Source organism: Falco naumanni, chromosome 1 (genome assembly GCF_017639655.2).
Source record: "Falco naumanni isolate bFalNau1 chromosome 1, bFalNau1.pat, whole genome shotgun sequence".
Classification (NCBI taxonomy): domain Eukaryota; kingdom Metazoa; phylum Chordata; class Aves; order Falconiformes; family Falconidae; genus Falco; species Falco naumanni.
This window is the reverse complement of record NC_054054.1, coordinates 43,900,783-43,917,248: the sequence shown is the minus strand read 5'-3', so window position 1 is coordinate 43,917,248 and position 16,466 is coordinate 43,900,783. Positions and strand designations below refer to the sequence as shown.

General features: G+C 42.3%; 1 protein-coding gene across 1 annotated transcript in view; it reads right to left on the bottom strand.

The window, feature by feature from the left end:
• Window positions 1–15,507, bottom strand: part of EIF2AK3 (eukaryotic translation initiation factor 2 alpha kinase 3) — a 45,350-nt gene extending 29,843 nt beyond the window's left edge. The window contains exons 1-2 of the mRNA XM_040591317.1: window positions 15,132–15,507; window positions 8,660–8,789 (exon numbers count right to left, since the gene is read on the bottom strand). Coding sequence (XP_040447251.1) covers window positions 8,660–8,789; window positions 15,132–15,394 — 393 coding nt within the window. The 5' untranslated portion in view covers window positions 15,395–15,507. The remainder of the gene's footprint in view (window positions 1–8,659; window positions 8,790–15,131) is intronic.
• Between the last annotated feature and the right edge of the window lie 959 nt (window positions 15,508–16,466).

The window sequence follows — 16,466 nt, the reverse complement described above, 5'->3', positions numbered from 1 at the left end:
GCCCAGCAAGGGCCTCACACCGACGCAGGGGGATGCCTGATAGAGGCTGTGACCTACTGGCAGCCCATGCTGGAGCAGCTCCTGGCAGGGCCTGTGGCCCCATTGGAGAGAAGAGCTAGGGCCGGGGCAGATTTGCTGGCCGGGCTTGTGACCCCGTGAGGGACTCACGCTGGAGCCAGCTGTTCTTGAAAGACTGCACCCTGCGGAAGGGACCCTCACTGGAGCAGTGTGTGAAAAACTGCAGCCCGTGGAAGGACTGATGTTGGAGCAGTTCATGGAGGACTGTCTCCCGTGGGAGGGACCCCACGCTGGAGCACAGCAGGACTGTGAGGAGCCCTCCCCCGAGGAAGGAGGAGCAGCCGATGCAGCATGTGATGGACTGACTGCAGCCCCATTCCCTGTCCCCTGCACTGCTGGTGGGAGTGGGGAGAGAGCCTGGGAGTGAAGCTGAGCCTGGGAAAGAAGGGAAGGGGCCGGGGGGAAAGGGTCTGTAAGATATGTTTTTATTTCTCATTATCCTACTCTGATTTGATTGGTGATAAATCAAACTAATCTTTCCCCATGTCCAGTCCATGAGGGTAACTAGTGAGTGATCCCTCTGTGTCCTTATCTTGACCCACAAGCCTTGCATTATATTTTCTCTCCCTAGCCTGGCTGAGGAGAATGATAGAGTGGCTTTGGTGAGCACCTGGCACCCAGCCAGGGTCAACCCTGCACAGAGCTGTTCCAGTATTGGGATGTTTTAAGACAATGTTTTAACTGCATCACCACCTCCGTCTCCCCCAAAGCTCTCTTGCAGGCTACTTGGGCTCCTATGGCACCACCTGGGAGCTAAGCAAGATGCTTCTCTTCAGAGATAGGGAAAATGGACGATAGCAGAAGCCCAGGTCACTCTGAGGGTCCAGGATTCAAGCTGATCTCTGCCAGACTTGGCATGTTTCTTCCCCTGGCTCTGCCTGGATAGTGTGCTTTTTTTGGTAAGGACACAGAGTCAATGTGTTTTCAAAGTTTAAGTCACAGAGCAACTCCCATAGGAAAAAGGGAGCCCCAGCACCAGAGAAGAACAGAACACGGCAAATGCACAGTCTCATTTTTCAAGGATGCAAAGAAAGTAGAGTGCACAAAGCATGCAGTGACTCTGACAGAAAGATTAATAGTTACCTGCATATGGAAAAAAAGTCTAGAAGAAATTCAGAAATGAGACGTCAGCAGCTGTATTGCTAGAGGAATGGTTTTCTAAATTAAAATGCTTAGAACTGGAAACAGGCACTTTCTTTTACAGACAAAAATACAGGTGGAAAGTTCAAAAAGGCTTTAGGGCAGAGTAAGTCACTTTGTTGTGTATCGGGCAGCTGAGGTCCAAATATCTAAGTTATCCATTCCCTGTGCTGAAACATGTATTTGTCTAGACATTACTAGAGTCAATCCATTTTAATATCTGTAAACACTAGAACTGCTTAACAGCTGATACAAAACATGCAGTGTACCATATGTAATTGTATGTAAAACTCTAAATATGTATGTAGGAATGTAAATATGTAAAAAACCAAGCTCTCTCTCTCTCTCTGTCTTTATCTTAACCCATGAGACTTATCTCGACCCATTAGGTGAAGGGTCTAGAACACAAGCCTGAGAGGAGCAGCCAAATGAACTGGGGTTGTTTAGCCTGGAGAAAAGGAGGCTGAGGGGAGACCTTATCACTCTCTATGATCTTAAAGGTCTTTTCCAACCTAAATGATTCTATGACTCTACTATAAAATATAACAAAACAACAGAGGCAGTGAGCTGATGGTAAACGTCCTTTCCAAGATTCGCAGCATTTTAACCATGTCTGTGAGCATGACAGTTGAAAGTTGGTCATAAACTTTAGCCCAGAGTGACTCTGAGAAACTTTCCTGGCTTTGTTCAAGGCAGAGCATCACTTGTGAGGACTAGGGTTGAGAGCTCTGACACCATACAAGCCACAAGATCTTGTTCTGTAGCTTCCCACACGTCTCCTAACGGAAACTGTCGTCCCCCCAAACATCCTCACAGTACAAGTGAGAGGACACACGTCAGCACTTTATCAGAGCTTTATCAGTACTAACTACATCAAGTGTCAGCCAGAATGACACCAAGCTAGAAGTCTTGTTTAGTTTTTTAATTGAAAAAAAATTGAACTAAGATGATAGTCTTTAAAAGATATGTAGTTTTGATAAACAGACAAGACCACTTGCCTAAGCAACAGCTCTACTTGTCACCTTGGCAAAAATCAATGATGTGGCATCATACTAACCACTAACTCTGCTCAGGCATCCATCAGCAATTCCCTTTCTCCACAGGTCTACCACTTCACATTAGTAAGTTTGGTTGGTTGCATTTCCTAGAAGAATACAACTTCTCACTACCTGAATATTTCAAAACAATTAAGTCTTTTGCTGATGAGTTTTTGTCCACTAAACATCATTAGAAGTTTATTTTCAGAAGAACTATAAACTATGGTTTTTTGTTTCACCAAGAAAGCAGCAAAGGTCTGTACTCAGAAATCCACATGTGCCTCTAGTAATTCCCAAGCCCATTACTTCTTTATGGCTATGCAGACTGTGCACGTTTCCTCCAAATGAAAATAAGACTTTTGGCATCAAGAATCATAATTTATCTATGTAATTAAAAAGCAGTCACATCTGTTCTCTTCTTGTAAAAGACAGGCTCCACTCCCCCTTATAGCCCTAATAAGTCTTTTCTGCCTCAATTGCAATTAGAATTTATCTTCTTTTGAGGTACAGTACTGGACACTCACTTCTTATTCATTATGAGCTTTTCCAGGACCATTTAGTATCTCTCTACCCACAGGCAGCACAGGATTGCATTTCCTTCCCCTCCAGAGGAATCAAGATAGCAGCTGATAACCTGTCACAGGATCTCTTAGTACACAGTATTCTCAGTTTTAAACTGGTCACCTTCAACCTTCAACAAAATTGTTGTTATCAAGTCCCATATCTTGTATTTCAATTTGTACAGTTTAATTCCATTTCTATTATAGAAAACCTGTATGACTGAGAACTGGATAATGCCCCTGTCTTCCTCTACAGGAATAACACCTCCAGCTATCAAAGCATCTGGTGGTCCTACATCCATCTCAGTAGTACATTAAAAAAAAAAGATAGCAGTTACAGGACACAAGGAATTCTACTATAATACTCTTCCAGACAACTATTCCAGACAACTAAAATTATAGCACCTTACCTGCAAGGAAATAGATTAGTCACTGTCAGTAACAAGTCCATTGATTTATACTCTGCCTGCTTGAACAGAGTGGCAATTTGGGTCTTTACATCTGTTCACAACATATTACAGCTGTAAAGTTATTTTACAGCATTAACAGAAATTTTAAAAAATTTATTCTTTGCTTTGTTGAGTAAAACTTTGCTGTAGAAAGTTTTGCAGACACTCAAACACTTAAGAGAGCCACCTTGTTATTCTCTGTATATGGAAGCCTGACCCCACCGCACAGTATTTGCTCCTGCAAGCAGCCTGTACATTTGCACAAAGGCTCTTCCAAGCACTGAGCAGGAAAGATTGCTTCTGCTGCTGATGTGCCCCATGTCAGATGTTTTAAGATGCACAAATACACTAAAAGTTGATTAACACTAGTGAGCTAGACAAAGCCGTTGTTTTTAAGCAGAATCCAGAGAGAAAGCCATTTTCTCAGAATGTTTGTGTAGTTTGAAACTAATACTTTTGTTCATCCAGTGACTGTTAGCAGAGTCAGAACAGATTTATACAGGTTTAATAGAAATTCATAATATTCAGCACTGTATTCAACAGCTGCTATAACATCAAACAAGTCTGACACCACCCATGTCCAAAATAAATGTATCTCAGCTTTTTGTTTGATGATATTTACAGGCAGTGACTTCACTGAAAAAAACTGAAGTAGAAAGCCATGGATCAAACAAAAACTTCATTTTCATTCAAGTTAATAAAACGCTGCCGCAGGGATGCCCTAAGTGGTGGGTGACTTTCCTAAATTGATGTCACAAGATTTCTCTTTCAAAGAGACTGTTATTTACTCTCCCCTAACCTCTGGGAGGGCCCATAAAAGAATCCAGAAACCACAATTCAAGCCCCTCATAGGGTGTTTTGACCTCTTGTCTTGCCCTGACCTGCTTCAGTGTGGGTTTTCCAATTTCTTCTACACCAAAGTGTAAGAGGCCAAAGGACGACAGCTGCTGAATTTCTTCCCATATTCCCAAAGTGACTCAGGACAACTTTTGGCTTTTCTCTGGCTTGACTAGGTACAGAGGTTGCCTTATCCAATGTGCAGGAAAGTGCAGGCAGTCAGTACCTTAAAGTGATTCCCAGGTGCCTCAACACTTCACAGCAGAACTTATTATTTCTTTTGGGTAGCCAAAGCACTGAAAACTTGAAAATGTTTATGATGGTGACAAAGGGGGGAAAAAAAATTAAAAAAAAATACATTCCTACTGTACGTTAAATCCTGTCACTAGTGCAGCTTTGGAGATTTCAAAACCCTTTCCCAACTCACTGCTTTAAGCATCAGGCTGTCCTCTCCAAAGGGCAAAAAAGGAACAATCTGCTAAAGGTATCTATGGGTTCACTTTGTTTACAACCCAATCAATTTTCAGTTGAGTTCAGTATGAAACTTCTTTGTGCCTCCACATTTATCTGGAGGAAACAATATAATACTGGGCTATTCAACAAAAACATTCCACTTTTATGTCCAAAAAAGATCACACAGATATCTAAGTTTGTAGAAAAATTTATTTTACATAATTATCATGATAAGAAAACAGCAAGAATTCAATATATATACTATGAAATTCAAATACACTGAAAGCCTTTAGAGGGATAAGGATGTTGACAAATTTTGTGACACAAGATAACCCAATTATTTCATTTTTCCCAGCATACCATTGTATGTTTACTTTGACTGCTATAAGTGTCAACCTTGCGGGCTAAAACTCATTTTGTCCCATGATCAGCAGTCTCTCAAATAAGGAAATAAGATGCTTGCTTAGGGAATAGTCTGTAACAGCCAAATCATGAGCCAGTGCAGTTACTTTTATTGAGTACATCCCAGCGTACCCTCTACCCAGAGCACTGAAACTACTACGACTCGAGCTGCGCCGTCAGGCTGAACTCCCTGCAGTGTTCCTGACAGCACAAATTAAAACTCCTTCTCATCAAACATCAGCTACCAGCTTTTTCACAGGAGTATCTCTGCCATTTATCCAGCCCAGAGTAGGCTTTTTTCCTGTCTCCATCTTTTCTCCAGCCTCCCAGTGTCCCATCAGTCAGTAGCCACAATGGCTAGTCATTTTAATATACAGGCAAGTTCACACTTTCATTTCTCTCATATAATAGATGCTCATAAAAGAAAAAGCAGCCCATTAAGTAATTTAGTATAAAGCTATGCAGGTAAAAGAACACATCACCCTCATTGGTAAACGACAACAGTCTCATAATGATGTGCTATGAACCATTTCCACTGCTTGAAAGGCAGTTTGCTATTTTCACTATGATTAAGCATCGTTATTTTAACAGGCTGTTTCTCCCAAAAGTATTCTCTTCTGCCTAAGTACAGACAATGTATTCATTACAAAGCTAATTTTTAAAGAGTAAATTTAAGTGTTTTCATTAAAAGTAACCTCTCTTTTAGAAAAGCTGAGATTCAATGATTTCAGCCTGAACTTCAACAGGCAATCTTTATGTAACAAGTAAACAGGTAACAAGAAATCTTGCAATTGTAAACATACAGCTTTTATAGAGAAGGGATTTTCATTTTAACACAGCGGATAAGGAAACAAAGTTTTTAAATTCTTAAGCACAACACTGAAATGCAAAGTCGTAACTTTTCAGCAACGGCACCCTGGCCATGATTGTTTATGTTGAAGCTTGGAGTCAAGGAATGAATTTTATCGTTTTAGTTACCCAGACACACAATTAGTAGTTCAGCAGCCTTGCCTTTCTAATTGATCTGTTCACATGACAAATTATGAACATCTCACTTGTCAGTGTCTTAAGCAGTAGTTTCAAGATCTGAAGTGTTTGACAGAGCTGCTGGAACATTTGAAATTTTACTACCTCACTTTCCTAATTAACACATGAGCTCCAGACAGCCAAGTTGACATTTTAGTTAGGCAAACGAAGTAACTACAGTTCTATTAAACATCATTAAACGTTGAAAGTTTGGAGATCTAATGTCTTTTCTTAAAAGGCACTTGGAAATTAAATTTATACTTTTGCATCAGGACCTGGAACTACAGTTCATTGCACTCTCACCCAAGATAGTTAGAAAAAAACCTCATCAAAACAATTAAGACAAAAACACACCTTCACTCTGAAAGAACACAAATCCTTAGCACCGCAAGTGTAATGCAAAAAGTGTTACTCATCTGCCATTTCTTGCAAGACTATTTAGGTTTACAGCTTACATAAAGATACTGTTCTATGATGAAGATAATATTGTGGTTGCAAGCGCAGAGACCTTTTTACCTCAAAAAGGTTGGAAGAAGAAAAATCCTCAGTATAAGGGAGAGTAAAACTTAACATGCTACATGCCCAAATCAGAAAGGAAATACTGTAGAGTAGGAAGACAACAGACTCTTAAGAATTTAATGAATTTAATGTTTTGACCCAAACAGAATTGTCCCAACAATTCTAATGAGGCCCATTACTCACTCTAGTGTCTAGACTCACCACTGCATGAAGTCTTCCAGCTGATACTGACAGCAGATTAAACATTTAAATATTTAAATGTTTAAAATAAATATTTAAATGTTTGTGTAGCTTATTTTGAGTATTCATCACTTTTGTTTCTTGTTAAATTCTGTCTTATCTTAACAGCATTTGTTTACATGACAGTAATTCTAAGAAGGCCTATATTCACAACGCTTAACAGCTTCTAAAGGGCCAGAATGAAGTTTTACTTCCAAAATTAGTTCTCTCATAGGCTCTGCATCTTAACTGCCAAAATCCATCAGTGTCTTTGGCCACAGTTGTAGAAATGAAACAATTTGAAAGCCTATCTGAAAACTTCCCATATGCATAACAAAAGCTCTTCAAAAGTGTTTTTTTATGACTACCGCAACCTACTACCTTGAAGCCACAAACCAGAATTGGACAAACTACAGTTTTTGTTGCCTAAGCACTAATCTTTCATTTCTACAGTCACACCACATTGGAAAACAATCAAAACTCTGGACAGACCAGTTAAGTGATAAAATCTATATTTGTAAAAACACTTCTTTAGTATTAAATGCTTGCATTCTCAAAATCTTTAAAAACTTGGGCTGTCTTAATTTGTAGTGAAAAATGAAGTTTATATTTGCACAGATTTCAAATGTGTGTTTTATAACCGGTGGTTCTATTTTCACTGTGGTCATCAGAAACTATTTGTAGCAACAGATAACAGATCAATATTTTAAGTACACAGTATTGAAAACATTTGTGAAGGACCACAGTTTATAACTGACATCTGCCCCTTTACAGTTTTTGTATTCTTTTCAGTTCTGCTCCAGAATGTATTTTTTGGGGGAAAGTTATTTCCAAAGTGTTTTTTCTTAAACACAAAACCACATCTGAGCAAGTCTCAAAAAGTTGCATCCATAAATAAAATTCTCTCTCAGAAACAAAGGAACACAATTTAACATTCACATTATTTTTGCAATAAGAGATACCTATTACTAGTTCTCACACTACTACCACAGCAGCAGACCAAATCTTTCCTTGGCCTTCTTCATACCAGGACAGGGGTCATGTAAACAGACAGCAACAAAGAACCACAAGCAAGAAGCTCATATAGTCAGAATACCCCTAAATTCAACTTTCACTCTCAAATGTGCATCACTCAAAAGCATGATACAGGACTGGTCATCAAATTCAACCATCCACGACAGTGAAGGACTGTGCATTTGTCATCACCACAAACTACCTCTTAGTTGGTATATTTATTCCTCGTAATTCTAGGAGAGAATGACTCACGGATCTCACTTCTTCAGTGCAGGAAAAAACACACCACCAAAAACTTCCTTCTAATATCTAGCCTAAGTTTATTCAAACTGATGGTGGAAATAGCACCAAACAAGACCTTTAACTCTTTAGATTTCCTTAAAGCAAGAAGCAATGGAACCTTTTACCACTCGGTACTGTAGGGTGACCTTCAGCACTCTATTTTATTGCCAACACAGTCTATTTCATAGGCAGCCTGCTTATCTGGCATATTAAAAAAAACACCAATCCTTTGTTCATTTATTAAGTCACAAGGACTTTTGCTTTTCTTGACAAAAAAAAAAAGCGCCAGTACTTGCCAAAACACACTCTAGTAATACAAAGCAGATGATCCTTTCATTTGCTTCCACTTACAAGTAACTTGTTTTCAATCGGCAATTACATACAATTCCCAAACTCAGTTACATCATCTAGTTTGATAGTTATCACATACGTCAATTGCAAGACTAAAATGCTGACACACTCTAGTTTGAAATGGCAACATGATATATGCAAGCCAAAAAAAGTTGGAAATAGCTACCAAACTTTATCCATGCTAAGTTTGCTGCATTATTTAACATCTATCAAATATGGAGGAAGTTGCATGCATTTTATTACAGAAAATTCTGGGTTTAAGGATTTAGGCAGGAAAGAGATTAAGCCTTACCTCTGGCTTACTAAGACTGGATGACACAAGAGAACCTGATCCCACATCCAGATCCCACTGTTTTCTTCCACTGTTTTCTGGATCCAGTGCAGCAATTCGTCCATCCAAAGTGCTAATAATTACTAGAGATCTGCAAGTCGGAAACATTCACAGTCAAAACTACAGCCGTATGAAGTTTATCTGTTAGCTGCTTTCTACATTTAATAGAGCGCGACTCCAACTTCGAAGTCATATCTATATTCTGCAAAACAGCAATTTAACTTTATCTAAAAATACGAGCTCTACCTAGATCACCAACAGAAAGTAGAAAAGTTGAAGCCTCCAGCTAGATGTCATAAAGTATTTCCATGCTGTAAGACACTTTCAGTTTCAGGGGAAGATAGTTGACTTTTTGCTCCCACATGCACATGTTAATCACTACAACACTGAATGAGACCATCTTTTGAGATATTTATACAAATAAATACCCTATTTTTTCCAGTCCCTTCCACGCTGATCTTGAATATGCCCTTTCCAAACAACCTAAACCTGAAACTATTAATCCAGCAAATCAGTAAGTTTTCAATACCTCTGGATGAAACATCGAAATCATGAAGATTTGACAAGTCTTAGAATAAAACAAGTCTTGCCTAAGGCATACACAGGACACTAGAAACAACCTCCAATATCTGCAGACCACAAAGCAAGCAAACTGCCTTATGCAGCTTAGACTTTTAAGTAGGCTATCTGGGGATATATAGTAACGGCAGGCTAGCTGTTGATTGATACAGGGCCTGAAGCTCATCAGTTTTAGCAAATCTTGTTTCTTACACAGCCATACAATATAGAATAAGCATTTCTAGTTGAGCTAGAATTCAAGCATTAAAATAAAACAAACAACACACCCCTCCCAAAAAAAAAGCAAAAAAACCCTAACCACCACAGAGCCAAAACACTAACAAGTCATTTTTTAAAGGCTTTTTTTTTTTTCTTGAAGATTGTCTCTGGCCTGAAAAAGCTGGGATATGTTGGCAGTTTTGGCTTGCAGCAGGCTCACCAATCTTCAAAGGCTGGAGGAGTAGCATGATCACTTTACAGACTGCTTACTCTGGAGGGGGTGGGGCTGAATCTAGTGACCCAGAAGGACCTTTCTAGACATCGGATTCAATAAGAATAAGGAACTGCACAAATAAACCTGATGGGTAGATTATTTCACTATTTTTGGGTGAGGGTAAAAGGGCAGGGGGATGTAATGATTCATATACGTGTCTGTGCGTGCATTAATTTAAACAATAAGGGACAATAAATTATTGTGTAGAACTGAAACCAAATACATTCACTTGTCCAAAGTTACCAGTGTAGTATTTGGAAGTTTAGAGAGGAAATTATAGGGGAGTATTGTTTTTTCTTTAAGGAGGGAAAAACTAAAAACATGATCTTAAAAACTTGTTCAAGGATAGCAGCTTATTACATTACCTCTAACAAAGGTCACGTAAAACACGGCAGTTTTACATGTAAAAGTAACTCACACATTTTATAGGTACTTATACCATAGCACCATATTCTTAATAAATAGAAAACTAAATGCATCTTTAACCTGTACCAAAAAATAACATAGCAGCTCCCACTTCTGAGGGTGGCCAAGCATCACATTCCTCCAAAACCTTAGTTTAAGAGACTGTTAGAAAAATACCAATTGTGCAAATATTTGAACAGTAGAATACATGAGTTTTTATAAGCTGAGTACATACAATTATTCCAACACTACAGAACCAAGACCGAGTTAATAATAAACCAGATTGCATTAGACTGTACTCAAGCACCGTAAACAGGTGCTTGCTCACTAAAGGCCTTGGACACACATTTAACAGAATCCATTTGCTTTATGTTAAAACAATTTATCTTAAGCCCTCTAGCACTGCATAAAAATATTATTCCAAGTGGATCAATTTAAATTTTATGTTGATACAGCTGACAAGTAGGTTATAAAAGAAGTAGAAATGTAGCTAGAATGGAAAGAATTTTGGCAGTAAGACTGTAGAGAAAAATCCTAACATCACACTATGCAACATTTCCTTCCCATCCACTCCCATTGTTTTCCTTTAATTCTTCCTGCTTGACTTCTCCTTCACATAACAAATGTTTTATGCCTCCACATCTTACCTTTCCATATTATCTTTCCCCACCAGATGCAAACCTTCCCCAAGAATTCTCTCATTATTAAAGACTCACCACTGCCACCCAAGACAGCAGTTTTGGAATCTGTACCCGCATCATGACCTTTGGTCACCCAAATCATGGTATAACTGCACTTAGGTTTTAAGTTTAGCCGATTAGGAAAGGCGGGGGGGTTGGGGGTGGAGATAATCATGCCTTCAGAGGGAACCCTTGTACCAGTAGCACACACTGAGAAACTGATTTAAGCAACTGCTTCTTCATACCCTAAAATTGTTACTTTTCTTGGGTGCAGCGGTATTCTTTATTTGTCCCTTTGGCCACCAGCTCTATAATGGACTTTATTTCACAAACTCCACCTACTAAGCAAACACTTCAGTGAGATGCAGGAACAGAACTGGCTTGGCTGTACCTAAATCTTGCATGTGGCTACTTTTAGAACTGGAACTACATGCAAGAAAAGTATTCATTTATCTCTGCTTTATTAATGAGTGCCTCATTTTGAACTAAATAATCAAGTTTCTGCTCCCATCTTCATCTTGGTCTTCAACAATAATCCTGCATGTCAGAAAAAAACTACTAAAAATCCTTAGTCTCATAATGAAGTCCTTCATTACTTACTCTATTTTATTATAAATTAAAATCTTAATACCTGTTCTCCCCACCTCTGACCAACTCCACTGAGTCAAAATCCTGTCACCTGAACTCTGACTGGTGTAAGATCTGCAACTTGTCTACATGCACCCTAGACCCATGCTGGTGTTATATTTTCTCACAATCAGATTTTTCCTCTTTTCAAGTTTCCCCCTTCCTCCGTGCGATCCCACTGCTTGAAGCTTTGCATACTGAGTGTATAAAGTGGTGACAAGAGATCTTCCTATCTTTCAGGTAGTCTAATCAAGCACTAGATTAACACATTATGATAAAAACAATTCAGGCAACTACTTCAATAAACTATTTCAGACCTTAAAAACAGGCAGGCAACTTGCTTTTTATCACCCCACAGTGCTATCATAAGTTTACTGTAGCATATTATGCCCAATTCTTACAGCATATTCTTACAAATACCAGTAGAATACGGCCATGATTCAAGAATAAAGAGCTGTCCTTTTAGCAATCTCTTTGCAAGACTGCTTGCTGAAGAGGTTAGGCCTGTACCTGCAATTCCATTACATTAACTGAAATAGTGACATTCTGGGTGCCTCTTTGAGACACCTAACCACCAAGCTGCAAGGAAAAGCAATTCCTGCATTACCTTCTATTTTGGTTAAGCCTGATAAATGGTTATTCTCTGCAAAAGGATACCTTATTACTGGCTTTATCAACATCACCTCCTGACTGGAGTAAAGCTTCCAGATTACCTTGACCACAGAAGCCAGCTTCCATCAGGTTTTCTAAGACCACCAAATTAGACCTCAATTCTGCATACCACCACACAAAATACAAAATATTACACAACATAGGGTCAAAGGTCAAAAGTCACAACCATAATGCCAAGAAAGTGAGAAGCATAGAGACAAACAGCATCAAGGCTGCACATTGCTGAAACGGCAAGAGATCTGTTGAAAGTAAATCATGGACCATACTGGGGAATGAATCACATCACATGGACACTAGAGAAGGAAAAAACCCCAGAACACCAACAGAAAACCAGAATTGCAATAGTCTCCACAAAAAAAGAGAAAAAGGACTCGCTCCAAACTAGGCAGTTACTTAAATCCCAGGATCCATCAACCAGGCACTCGAAAAATGACATAAGTAAAATAAAGACAACACTTAGGCACTTCACCTTGCCTCTAGCTGCTGCTCCAGAACATATCAGGAACCAGGTGATGGAGAAGAAGAAAATCCATTCTTACGAAAACCCTTACAGATGACTACCAAGAGGACTAAAGCAAGGGTCCAGTACACACAGCACATACAAAGAGGTCTGTAATCACAGCAGCTGGCAGAGACGAAGCTAATACTATAGTCAGATTTTATCTGCACTTGTCAATATGAAAACACATCTGTACATAATTCCCCCACCCAGACCATCTAAAAACACCCTCCTACAGTTAAGTGAAAAAGTTTTCTATCTTATCCTCTCGCCCACAGGCATGAGCTTGTTACCAAAGTGCAGTTACGATGTTCCCCCTTGAAACCGTGCAAAATATCTACTAGAAACTTCCATATACATTAACAAAAAGCCAGTCTTGGGCCATAAACCCATTGTTTATACCCTATCATAAGCACAGCCCACTTTTTGAGATCAGGTGGCCTGAGCACAGCTCTGTTCTGCTTTACAGAACTGATGTGGTTTACCTATGAACATAAGGAAAGAGCTGAGATTGCAAGGGGAGACGTAAACAGGATAGAGGAGGAACTGTGATTTAGCTCATCTACACCATTTCACTGTGCAAAAACTTTGTATTTATTCGTTTGTGCTAGAAAAACAAAGCAAAAGATCATTTTGGTGCAACATTTACCACTGTTCCTGTTTCAGTTTCAAAAAACGAAAACACAACCCTAATACCCTCAAAAGCCATTTGGGACATTGCAAATACAGCTGTTCATCAAACCTGAACTCTAAACAGCTATTCCAATTTCAAAAGCTGCATATTTGTATGTAAAGAGCATGGTAATCCACTAACCCTTGTATTTTCTTCTAGGAAATTAAAAAATCCTCAAACCCAAGATGATTACACTTACTTGCCTACAGCAAAATAGTTGGGGTTTTGGTTTTGTCAGATTTTTTTGCAGATTATACTGACCTGTTGTATTACACAGATATTTTATGGCTGGGGAACAATTAGCTGAGGCAAGTAGAAATCTCACAAATACACATAAAAAAAAAAAAGAAAAAAAAAAAGAAATGCAGGCAACTACTGTGGCCAGGCAGCCATTCTATTTTTATTTGATGACAGTGAATCTATTCCTATGCACTAATCAATTAAGAGAACAGCTACATTTAATCCAGGCTTAAATAAATAAATTGAACATTTTTAGTGTGTTTCACTTAGCTGTACTAGTCAAACAGAAAATTAATTTTAAAATATTTTCAGGACTAAATAAATGAAGGTCTCATTAAAAACTGAATACAGTAGCATTGTAATAAACTAAGTAGGACTTTGATGACCTGATACATGAAAGAATGATCCTGTTACTAACAGATAAATAGATTTTCCTCAAAGAAAACAGGATGCCAAGTTATCAGCCAGTTTCTTGCTTTAATTGAATGCTTGTGTACACTAAAAAATAAAGCTTTGGACTCTTCGTTTTTAGAACAGGTTCTCAAGTATAGTAGGCATTTAGATATGCACGTCTTCCTTTAAGCTCTGGCTGTGGCTTATCACCTCATCTTTCTCAGCCAATTCAGAAACAAACTGGAAACAGCTCAGTAACCTTTCTGCAATTGAGTCATTCATTAAAATCTTCCTTTTGCCAGAGCTTCTTGCCACATGCAGTTATTAAGTATTTTATTTCCCCTTGCTACATTCTGAAACTTGTTCAGCAATTTGTCTTGCATGTTTGGCTTCCCTTCAAGCATACACCAGCATCTGCGTTTAACAGACAATTAAGTAAACAGGAAAACTGCAGTTTTTTAAAAACAAAAAGCAAAGATGACAGAAAGGGATACAATGCTCTGATCAACTGTGAGTTGTGGGTGCGGGAAAGAGTTTACACTACAGAGGCAGTGCTTTTGGGTCTCCCTCCCGCAGGCACAGAGCACTGCCACCCAGTAATAAGTCAAGGAAGGGATCGAGACTTGGTATTATTACCACGGTAAGCAGACTGGTCAGATGTCACATAGCATGATATCCGGCAGCTTATTTGTCTAGGAATTAACTACCAATCGTAGAAAAGAACAAGTACCTTAGCGATAAGCTCTCCCGCCTCTCCCCTCGGCCCTTCCCGCTCCAACCCCTCGGGCCCTGCCGAGCGCCGTTCCCCCGCCGCGCTCCCCGCCGAGCCCGCTCCCGCTCCCGCACCGTCCCTTCCCTACGCACGACCCGCGGGACCGCGCGGCTCCCTTCCCACGCACCGCCCCCCGCCTCCAGCATCCCAGCTGCTGATTCCCAGCCTAGACACAGCCCCCCCGCCCCCGCCCCTGGACACCAACACCTTCTTCCCTCAGACACCAACCCCCAGCCCGGCTACCGGCCCCACCAAGCGCTCACACACACACACCCCGCAACACCGCCACGCACCGAGCCCCCCGCCCAGACGGCTGAACCCCCCTCAGCAGCCCCAGGCACTGACCCCCAGCCCGACAGCCGAGCCCCCTCAGAAGCCCCAGGCACTGACCCTCATCCCAGTCACCGACACTTCCACCCACCTGGCGCCGGTCCGGGCCTCTCCGCTCTCCTCAGGCTCCTGATCGCCGGTCGCCGCGGTAGTCACACCGGCCTCATCGTCCTCTACCGTCACGTCAGCGGAACCGGCCGGCAGAGCAGCGGGAGCGGCGGCCGCCCCCAGCCCGAAAGCGGCCTCCACAGCCACGGCATCGCCCGGCGGCGGCTCTGGGCCGCCCGCCGCTACCCCCAAGAGTACCAGTAACGTGAAGGCGGCCAGAGCGCTGCGGTACCGCGGCCCCCGCATGGAGGGGCCCCGCCTCGCCCGCCGCCGCCAGCCGTTAGGACATGAACGCTGCCAACGCTGCCGCCACTGCCGCCGCCACAGAATACGCTCGCGCCGCAGCCCTCCCCACAGCGCCCCGCCCGCCCGCCACGTACCGGCACTCCGCGCGCAACCGCCCCGACGCCACCGCCCGCCCCTTGAGGCGGAAAGTGAGCCCATTGGGCTAATGCCACGCCGCTCCGCCCGCCGCTTCGTCTTGATTGGTGAGAAAGAGAGGGAGCGATGTTTGTCAACAGAGCCGCCGAGCCAATCGGAGTCAGGTCGCTCTCTCCCCGCCTTCTACCCCTGCCCCGACCAATCGAAAGCGCATGATTCACCGACCTGCTCTGGGATTGGCGGAACCGGCGCGCCACATGTGCTGCTGACTGGAGCGCCGAGCGGCGCGGCCCCGCCCCTTCCCTGCCGGCCCTCTGCCGGGCTGGAGACGTGGCTCTTCCTCCGTGTCGGCAGGGCGGGGCCAGCGGCGCGCACTACCCGGCGCGCGGGGCGGGGGGGAGCGGGTGAAGGTCCCCTCCGGAGCGCAGTGGGCCCGTCGGGCGGGAACGGCGGAGGCCGCCCGGCCCCGGCTCCGCAGCGTCCCCTGAGGGAGCGGCCGGCCCCGGCGGGGACGGGCACACGCACGCCGGTACCCACAGCTCCGCATACGAGCTCCGCTGAGGGGCCCGTAGCGGTCACCCCCTCCCGAGGCCGGTGGATTATATTGCCTCACGCGCCCTCTCTAGCCGAGCGCCTTGTCTCCTTCAGGAAAGGGCATGGCGGGGCCAAGCACTCCCCTCAGGAGCTCGATACCGAGCTAACGGCAGCCCTGGCTGGCCCGGCGGACAAGCTTTGCTGGGCAGGTGTGTGTGCGACACAACATGGTGACCAGTAGACCCAAGAACAGCTGCCCCAGCTCCAAAACCATCTGTAGTACATTCAGCTCACATTTCCTCCTTGTGCTCGCACATCTGGATTTGCTTTATCAAGCAGGTAGCACCTCTGCAGCCTTCAAGGGCCATTTCCCCCCTTCCAGCAGTTAATCTTTGGGGAGCAG